Source organism: Orcinus orca, chromosome 13, assembly GCF_937001465.1.
Source record: "Orcinus orca chromosome 13, mOrcOrc1.1, whole genome shotgun sequence".
In the NCBI taxonomy this organism is placed as follows: Eukaryota; Metazoa; Chordata; class Mammalia; order Artiodactyla; family Delphinidae; genus Orcinus; species Orcinus orca.
The window spans coordinates 90,685,076-90,695,206 of record NC_064571.1 but is presented as its reverse complement, the minus strand read 5'-3'; the positions used below and the strand labels follow the sequence as shown (position 1 = coordinate 90,695,206).

General features: G+C 49.8%; 1 protein-coding gene across 3 annotated transcripts in view; it reads left to right on the top strand.

Annotated features, from left to right (window-relative positions):
- Positions 1-404: 404 nt before the first annotated feature.
- The window catches only part of TPO (thyroid peroxidase), a 32,139-nt gene continuing 22,412 nt past the window's right edge, over positions 405-10,131 (top strand). For all 3 annotated transcript variants that reach the window (XM_004274922.2, XM_004274921.2, XM_004274920.2), the window contains exons 1-3: positions 405-498; positions 5,709-5,793; positions 9,251-9,420. In XM_004274922.2, coding sequence (XP_004274970.1) covers positions 405-498; positions 5,709-5,793; positions 9,251-9,420 — 349 coding nt within the window. The remainder of the gene's footprint in view (positions 499-5,708; positions 5,794-9,250; positions 9,421-10,131) is intronic.

The following is a 10,131-nucleotide window of genomic DNA, read 5'->3' as shown; positions in this document are numbered from 1 at the left end:
TTTAGAAATTTTATTTACCTCTTTTCTAAAGGCTAAATTCCTTGTATTATTCATTTTTTAAAATTCTACAGAGATGTGTTATGGGAAATAGATTTGTTTTATTCCCTGTAATTATCCCCAGAAGTTTTACGGCATTAGGGCATCACCATGAAATAAAACAGGTTGTCACTGAGCTATTCTGGTGACCACAGCTGCCCAAGAGGAGGGATCTGTTTTCAAATAGTTGGGCGGGTAAGGCCTGTCCACACCGCAGACATGTGGGTCAGAAGCCCCCAGCGCTCAGACCCAAGCTTCTGAGAGCAGCTGCCTCGCAGGGACTAGCGCATGGAGGGTCGTCGGCAGGGACTCTAACTGAGCGGCTGACCGTGCCCTTGACCACCTGATGCTCTCAATTCCTCTTCAGGATGGGAGCTCGTGCCGTCCTGGGCACCACGCTGGCCGTGGCCTGTGCCGGAGCTGTCTTCTCTTTCATCCTGAGACACAAGGACCTCTTTTGGGGTGAGTAACAATAAATTATGGTCTTCTGAAATCATAACGTTATTGCTCCCAGCAACCAGAACAGGAAGCATCGTGGGTTCTCCAGAATCAGGTAAGACCTCTTCAGTGTCTCTTTCACTTTCCAAGAAAAGAACAATAATTCTTGATTTTAGAAGGATTAGAATACAATTCTTTCTGAAAAATAACTGATTTTCCTATGATTACAAAATAGAAAATTTCCATTTTTACCTACTCATATATTTGAAAAACATTTCTTTGGGCGTAGTTGTTTGTTCCTGTATCACAAAATCATTTTTCATTAAATCACTTCTGTGCTGTATTTTCTGGAATCAGGGTGCTACAATGTCAAATTCCGTTAAGAAAGGTATAGCTATGCTGTGGTTGAAATCATCACAGCTCAAACTCTGCTTCTGTTTTGAAAAAAAAGGAAAAAAGGTCCCAAACACGGAGAAGGGATATGACTGGAGCAGGGTGTCAGAGGGCGTTTCGAGGATACTCTCTGATCACCAGCCTGTGCAACACGGGTCCCCCGGGCAGGCTCGCCCCTCTGGGCTCTTCAGGGCTGGACATTCTGCTCCCCTGGCCTCTCCCCCGAGCCCCGGGCCCCTCGATCACCCTCCAGGCCTGATGAGCGGCCTGAGTCCACGCAGCCACGTCCATCCCAGGGTGTCTCCTGCTGAGAGCCACGGAGTCTCCAGTTTCATTGAACACGGGGGCCTCAGGGCCACATGAGCAGTTGCACCAAAGTCCTTTGCAGACGCATATGCTCCTTAAGAAAATGGCCATGAGGAGGCCGGTGTCAGGCTCTGTCCCCACCCACCACTGACTGGGCCACTCTCCTTATGTAAAATGGAGAAAACCGGAAGATTCTCCACCACAGCTCCATTTGCGAGTGTCAGTGAAGTACCGAGTGCATCGTGCCTGGACAATACGAACTAGAAAAAAACAGAAACCAATTCCATTTAAATCCCCTCCAGCCATGTGGTCCCCCTCCTCCCAGCCCAGCAAACCCATCGCAGCAAACGGGTGCAGCAAATGCTTTGCGAACTGGTCATTGCATCTGATATTTACTACAGTCCTCGTTCTACAAAACCATAGTGACAAAGGGGTCATGAGTAAAAGCCATTCAACAGAATATATATATAAATATATATAAATATATAATATATATATAATATATCTGCTCACTAGACTTTTTAGTTTTAGAAATCATATATTTTTTAAAAATTGGGAAAGGCGTATCTACAGCTTTGCTAGAGCAATTTTTTTATTGTTTCCCCATCTCTAAGAGGTTATTTTTTTCCTCAGACTTTCAGTATATATATAACTAACGCACAGTATAGCATCTGATAAAAATGCTGCAATTTGGAGCCTAATTTATTGTTCATTAGAATATTTTGAAGCTGGCTAATTACTTGTTTACTTTGTAAATTAATTATTTAGAAAATATCCTTAGTCTTACAGTGTTTCACTTTTACAACCTTTAATACAATGATTTTTTTTTTTCCCAGTTGACAAGGCAATGGTCATTTTAAACAAAATAATTGTGCACTGGTTAACTTCCTTTTTTATTTAGTTATTTATTCATTTATAATTGAAGAATAGCTGATTTACAATATCGTGTTAGCTTCAGGTGCAGCAAAGTGATTTAGTCATACATATACACTGTTTCAGATTCTTTCCCCTTACAGTTTATCACAAAATACTGAGTATAGTTCCCTGTGGTATATACAGTAGGTCTTTGCTGGTTATCTATTTTATATATAGAAGTGTCGAACTTTCTTTGAAACATAACTTTTATCAGTCACATTTCTCTGTAGCCAAAATTTCAATGACGATCCCACCAGACTTTTTGTCTGCGTTTGGGTTTATATCACTTGTGTTCACAGACTTTGTGACATGAGCTGCTGGATTGCTCCCTGTCGCTTGTTCAGAACCGGCTGGGGGCCCCGGGCATGAGGACCAGGTCCGGGCTGGACCACAGACGTCCATCTCCACCTGCCAGTGGGGTCCAGTCACCCGTTCACAGCTTAGAAAGCACAGGTCCCGAGGGTCTCAGAGACGGCGGAGCTGTGGCCATGCTCACCCTCACCTCCCAGGTCTGCACGTGGAAACAACACACACGTTTGAGCCTGGTTGATAAACACTCAGGAACAGCTGTCCTTAGGTGTCACATCAGTTTGTGAACCGTAGGCAGGTTTGCACAGCAGGAGTTCAAGTCCTCTCACAAAAGCGCTGAATAGCGCGTTTATCATGGAAACCACGTGAGTTCATCACCTCACGGACTGGGGTTCGTTTCTTGTGTTTGTGCAAAGTCAAGATTTAAGTGCAATCATCTGTGTGTTCCAACACATCATAGCTGTTACAAGAGAATCAGATGCAAATGAACAAGAGGCAGCAGAGGCGTTGCTGCAGATGGGGGATTTGGGAAGCCAGCCTGATGAGTGAATCTGTTTCACAAGGAAAGTTGGCAGACTTACTCCAGTTCATTGGGTTTCAGCAAACAGGTATCATTAAAGTCAGGACTAAACACAGAGCTCAGAGCAAAACCAAGTCCTCGGAGTTAGTCGAGAGTACAGCTCAGAGAGGAAGAGTCCAGCACTCTTGCCTTGTTATTTTAGTAGTCACTCTTTGGACATAAGTGACTTCCTTCTTTCTGGCCTGTAGTGTTTTCTTGCGTAACGGCTTCCTGAACTCCAGCTCTTTCCATATGAGATGCCCATGTTCGGAGGGGACCTTCTATGGGTAGCGCACCCCCTCGGGTGGTACCCGTCTTCAGAAGGCTGATGTCTCCAGATCAGACGAATCAGGAAACTCCCTCGGATTTAGTTTTCAGACCTGAAAAGAAGAGGTTAGGTTCCAGATCTCCCAGTCTGTGGTCCTACGGTCGGACGCTGCGTCTCTGGACGCCACCCCGTGCCCCGGTAGCTGCCCAGCAGCAGCTGAAGGAGGTGATTGAAGAGCCAGGAAGGGAGATGAGCCTGACACCCCACACAGTGAGGAGGAGACGACACGGGTCACATCCGCCCGCTACTGGCAGAGACTGGAGGCAATTCAAGACGAGAACTACACTTCTATGGGGAATTTTCAGCACAAAAATATATTTCTTATGCAATATCTGAAGAGATAATAATCTGAAAGCCTGTAACACTATCTTCAGGAACTCGGCAAACTACTTCATAGGAAGGAAACATACTGGAGAATAAGTCAAATACGATCGATTACGCTGAAATGACAATGTGAATATCGTCAAGAAAAGGAAGGATCTCTCTAGCAACTGTTAATTCCAAAGACAGTGGTGACAGACAAACAGTTTTCTTTTTACTGAATCCGTTCTCAAATAACTGCCCAGTGCCTGGGAAGAGCCAGCAGTGGATCTCATTGCAAGAGACCTAAGAGGCAGGGGGGTCAGTGCATTTGGCCAACGCAGGGCCAGGCTGACCTCAGAAACAAAAATGTGGACGGAGGGTTTGGACGGAAACGAAAGGAAGTACATGAAGGTCACAGGGCCTTAAACCCGGAGCTTTCGTGGGGCTCCCATTCCTGAGAGCTGAGTGAAATCCCCCCCAGCCCCAGGGCAGGGGTCCCTGAAAAGGCCAGCCTCTCCTGCGGGTTCTGCAGCCCCAGGCTTATGGCCCCTCTGGGGTCCCCCTGACTCCCCCGCTCTGCCTGCTTCCTGTGCCGCACGCCCACCATGTGCTTCAGACCCCACGGCAGGAACCCATGGCCGTGGTGACCTGGACCCGGCCGAGCTGAGGCCGCTTCCGCCCCGTGTGCCCTCCACCAGCCCGGGGTTGGAGGAGCGCAGGGGGCACAGAGGAAGGACCAGAGGGAGTCACGCTGTGGAATGTGCGCTGATGGCTGGGGAAGGACACTGAGGGGCTGCAGGCGAAACCCGACGTCCTTCAAGGTGCCTTTGTGGGTCCACCGGGGGCGAGACCCCACGCTGGGCTCCTGGATGCAGGATGGACTCTGAGAAGGTCTCCGCCTCCCAGGAACCTGCCGTCTGAATCCCCCAAACTTTTCTTACAGTTTCGAGTCCCTTTACTTCTTCTTGCAACAAAATCTTCCGTTAAATTTTAGGACAAAAGCTATCTGGTAACTTAATCCTCCTAAATTTGCTCAGGAATTTAATGTATTTTCTGGAATACGCTATGCCTATGGAATTCTAAAGATATGGAAATTTGCCATTTTGAAAATAGCTTTCTTTCTACTTAGATGTGTAACGTTCAAGAATATTCTGATATTCTATTTATTCTTAGAAATGGATGCATTTCCTTTGATGAAGTATTGATTATGCAAAAGGTAATTTAGTAACAGAAGTTCCTTGTGTGCATTACTGGAAGGAGTTGCCTACTTTATGATATTCATTTGGAACCTCACGTTTTAACCCCAAGACGGAATCTTAAATTATTTTCTTAGTCTATTTGGGCTGTGATCACAGAACCATGGACTGGGGGGCTTATACACAATAGACCTCTGCTTCTCTCAGTCTGGAGGCCGGAAGTCCTAGATCAAGGCTCCAGCACCTTCAGATTCTGGTGAGGACCCTCCTCCTGGTTCACAGACGGGCTCTTCTCACTGTGTCCTCGCCTGGAGGAAGGGGCGGGAGCTTATGGGTCCCTTATACGAGGGCAGGTACCCCATCATGGGGACTCCATCCTCACGACCTCATCACCTCCCAGAGCCCCTCCTCCGGACGCTGTTCCATTGAGTGCTAGGATGTCAACATACGAATTCTGAGGAAACGCAAGCATTCATACCACAGAACTTGTTAAACATGACATGCACTAAAAACTAAAATAAAAAATAAGGGTCTTTTCACTGCAAACTGCTGGTGTATTGGAGTAGTTTATCTTCTCTTAAATGCACAAGTTAAAATAGGCAACTATTTTTATGAACTTTCTATACCACTGGTTTAGGTAACTAAAACGCTCAGAAAAGAAGTTATTCAGAATCCCTGGAGGTGGCCAGGGCAGGTGAGAAGTAGGAATGGCCGGGCTGCCCACGTAAAGATGGTGCTGGGTCCCTCCCCTCCCCATCCCCAGGGTCTCCGCCAGCGAGGAACCAATACTCACGTAAGATGGGGAAATGGACCCAGGACCCCACGGAGGAGGGGCCCAGATGCCGCGTGGTTGTCACTACATCCGGCTGCGCGTGGCGGGGAGTTGGTGAACTTTGCGTTTGACAGTGGGATGCTTCGTTCGTAGGAGAGACGGAGGAGTGTCGAGCCAGGGGCATCGTGGAGGCGAGCAAGCTGCTGGTGGACGAGGCCGTCTACTCCACGATGAGGAGGTACCGTCCCGGGAGGGGGAAGGAGGTGCGCCGGCTCCTGGGGCGTAGCGATTTGCCCATTGTCTTCTTCACAGTGTCCTCCACCTTACAAATTAGGGGCTGAGACTCACATGAGCTTATTCTCGTTTCTGGGGTCACATGCAAACAAGCGAGAGGAACCGTATTCAAATTCTCTCTCTAGCAGAACAGAGCAAAGGGAGTGATGCAGCCAGGGGTCAATACATCCTGGTTCAAAAGACGGATGAGGGAGCCTGGCTCCTGCAGAACTGGCCTCAGACCCAGGGGGCAGGAGGGGTCCAGACGCACGGCCCCAGCGTCCGGGCTCTGCGACACAGCTGTAACCTTACCTAGGAATTAAATCTGCCCCGCATTCCTTTTGAATCATTAAGAAACACCTTCATGTTAAACATAACAGTGACATCACTATTAAGAGTATTATGGCCTCACGTTAGATGTTCGCAAAGCAAACACGACAAACACACAAGAATGTAAAAAGCAGGTTTTACCCCCACAAGTGTGTTAATTTACTGGAATCTGACTAATAATTATTTAAGGCCTCAAGATACAAAAGATCACAAGGCGGAGGTCGGTTTACTTCAAATTTCTATTATTCCACCAGAAAAAGGCCCTATTGTCCACATTGGCTGCAACTAAGTTTTGCTTATTTTATAAAAACTTCAATCAAAGGGGAAAGAAAGAAGAAATCTCTTGAAGTCTGGCTCTGTTAGTGTGTCCACGACTATGATGTCAACTACCCATGAAAAGGGGGAAGAGCTACTGACAACCCCTATGGAGAGAAGGCGCTGAGCCTCCTTGGACCCCCTGCAGCGAAGGCTGCACCGTCCTCTCCTGAGGTGACCTGCTTTCTCCCGAGGGGGAACTGACCTTCTGCAAAGCCCGTGGCCTGGGGGCTTCGTTTCATATGTAAATGTTGGAACAAAGGCTACTCGCTGACTGCTGCACAGTGGATTTTAGTAACAGCAGAAGAAAAACAGTAGAAACCTGGGAATGAGGCTGTCCCCACTGAGACCTGAGCAAACAGGGAGGCGAGTTCCAGGCCCGCACAGGCCCGCCTGCTGCCCTGGGGCTCCGGCCGGCCGCAGCCTGGGGAAGGGCCCGGGGGCTGGTGCGCGGTGGCCCAGGAAGATCCTGTCTGTTTTCTTATACACCAGCTGTCCTGAGAAGGGGCCCTGGCTGCCTCCCTCCAGACGGCTCTCCAAGGGCGTCTACACAGCCAACAGCCTTGGAAGACACAGTTTTGTTCACTGTCCGACGCGCGGTTAAGGACTCCTTCCAGTAAAGGCCAGGCTTCCTGTCCTCCCAGAAAGACCCGGCTTCCTCTGCAGGACCAGAGCCCGCGGGCGCTACCACCGTAACAGATCACCACAAACTCGGTGGCTACAACAACGTAATTTATTACCTTACCGTCCTGCGGGTTGAAGTCCAACACGTACCTCACGGGCCCAAACCACAGTGTCAGCAGAACCATGTTCTTCCTGGAACTTCAGGAACAAATGTGTTTCCTGCCTTTTCCACGTCCCCGAGGCCACCTACATCCCTTGGCTACTGGCCCCTCCCTCTGTCTTGGAGCTGTCACATCCATCTCCCGAGCTCCCTCCACTGTCACCTTCCCCTGTGGCTACCCTGGGCCCACCTGGGTCATCCAGGATGAGATCCGCTTTTATGATCAACTGAGTAGCAACCTGATTCCACCTGCAGCTTAACTCCCTTTGCTGTAGAAGTGAACATGTTCACAGGCCTGAGGGTCAGAACTTGGATGTCTTTGGGGGCCAATGTCACATCTCCCGCGGCGTCCAGGGTGTGGAAACACACGCCAGCATGGGTGGGCAGCCCTGCGCAACGGCCTCATTCGTCTCTGAGCCTGGAGCCCGGGGTCTCTGAACCTGGTTCCCGTGGGAGCTTGTAAGGAAAAGCTCTGCCTCTCAAAGTTCACGGCCTCACGGTACCTTTGGAAAACACGCTGGCAAGCCCAGCGCGCTCCCACGTTAAGCTCTCTATCGTGTACGTCTATACGCGCACTGGCTGTTGTCTAGCGTGCCGTGTGTGTAGGATCTTCGATTCTCAACGCCGTCTCCGTCAGTCACGGGCTGTCATCCTGGTGCACCGCCTTCCTCATCTGTAAAATGGGCCCGCCTAGCACTGGTCTCCTGCGCTTTGGTGAGCAGTAACTGCAGACGTGGAGTAACGTGGGTCAGTGCTCAGCCGGCACCTGCACGCCACCTCCGCTCCGTGGGCGCCGCACATTCCAGGCTGTTAGTAACAAGGGAAACGTGTGAAGGATCCACTTGCTCAGAGCTGGCAGAACGACTGAAGCACAACTGGGCCATTTCCCCAAGACCTCAGGGCTGTGAACCAGAAACCCAAGAGGAGTGGTAGGGCGTGTCCTGCCCCTGAGCTCTGCCCCCACAGCTCTCAGGTTAGGCTTAGAGCTGGTTCTCACACGGGCTCCTGGGGCCTCAGTGGTGCAACCCTGCAGGGGCCACCAGGTGACGGCAGCTTCCTGCACAGGCCACCTGGGTCCTGCCCCTCCAGGGGTCCCCGGGCCCTGAAATGCTGGTGGGCAGGTGGGTCCCCTGTGGTGGGAGATGCTGGAATCCCGAAGGCCGGGGACCCTCGTGAGAGGACAGAGGGGCGGGAGGGTGAGGGGCGCCCACAGCAGGACAGCAGCTCCGTCACCTGCTCAGCTGTGCCGTGAGATGCGTGACTGACACGGACACAGCAGGGTCGCAGCCTCAGCACATCTGGCCTGGGACCAGGACAGGCTGCTGGCTCTCAGAGCCCCATCCATCAGCTGGAACCCTCATGTCTAACTGGGTTGTTTTCTCAAGTTACAAAATCAATTGATTTATCCACAGTAATACTCTCAGTGAAACATTAATTAGCACTTAAAATACCCTTAAATAACACTAAAAATCAGTATTGCACAATAAGCTAGAAAAACTGTCAACATAAAAAGTGAGACGGCCTTATCTCAACAAAAATTTAAAGTATATTACAAAGTGACCAAGAAGAATGAATCAGCGGCACACACACAGATGAGCCATTGTCAAAAGGGTTCTGAAACCAACTTAACTTTGTATGGTTTTCATGGCAATGTATGGTACAGGTACAGGCAACGTTAGCAAACCCACTCACTAACTGGACTGCGATGACAAGGTTGATCTCACACAGCTGTTATGAGGATCAAATGAGTTGGCTACGCATGTTTGTAAAAGACAAACATCGGTCATTCTCCTCACCTTTCAACACTGGAAGATCGTCTACACTTGGGTCCCATCCCTTCACCAAATCCCACGGTCCTTGTGGACGGGGTCCTTGAATCCCCACCTGCCTGTCGCCGGGCAGGTACTAAGTAAAGGTGCATGTGATTGATTAGTAAGTAATTACCAAACACCATAAAAGAATAATTGACTTTACATCTCCTCTTTGTGCCCAGAAACCTCCACAAAAGAGAAATCATTTCTCCGTCACAGCTTCTGTCTTTTTCCAAACTCCCTGAGCCCACCAGCCGCGCGGCGTCCCGGGCGGCGGACATCATGGAGGTGTCGGTGCAGGAGGCAATGAGGAGGGCTCACCTAGGGTCTGCACCGTCTGGGCCGCCCACAGGTGAGCACCCGGGGGAGGGGGCAGGTCAGGGCCGGGCAGGGCTGCGCAGGGGCCGGGGGAGTCCCCGCAGGGCGCGATGCCCACTCGTTCACAGGACAAATGAGCGGTTCCTTAAGAGGCTCCGTAGCTTGGTTTTGTTAGTCTGGGAGATCACTGCTTCTCTGCTGTTCAGATGGGGTTTGGAGAAGCAGCTCGATAACCTAAGTGTCCCGCTCTGTGGTAAGAAATGATTGAGGAATACTTTCAAGGCCCCGACCGACCTGGTTAAAACCTGGGGGAAACTCACTTCTGTGGGACGCAGTGTGTTCCAGGGAGACAGGGACAGCAGCCCCGCGTCTCCTGAGAAAACTGCCTCAGGGTCCTGCTCAGGCCTCTGGGAGCACTGGCCGTCCACTCGGCTGGCCACAGGCAAACCAGCAGACACGCGGGGCGAGCTGCATCCCAGCAAAGGCTCTGATGATGTTAAGATACTGAGTGAAAGTGATTTCGATCTTAGGCATATTTCTAAGTCCAATGATGAGGAATTAAAAAACAAGATTATTTTTAATGAACTTATGGAGACTTTTTTCAGTGTGGTACCATGAGCTACTTGGTCTCTGAGTTTTTCCTCCCAATTAGCTGTAGATTAGTTTAATGCTGATTTACTTAGCTTTTAGAATGAGACAGACTCAGCTAAATCGGGATTAACCTGAATTCTCAGATACTAAACTT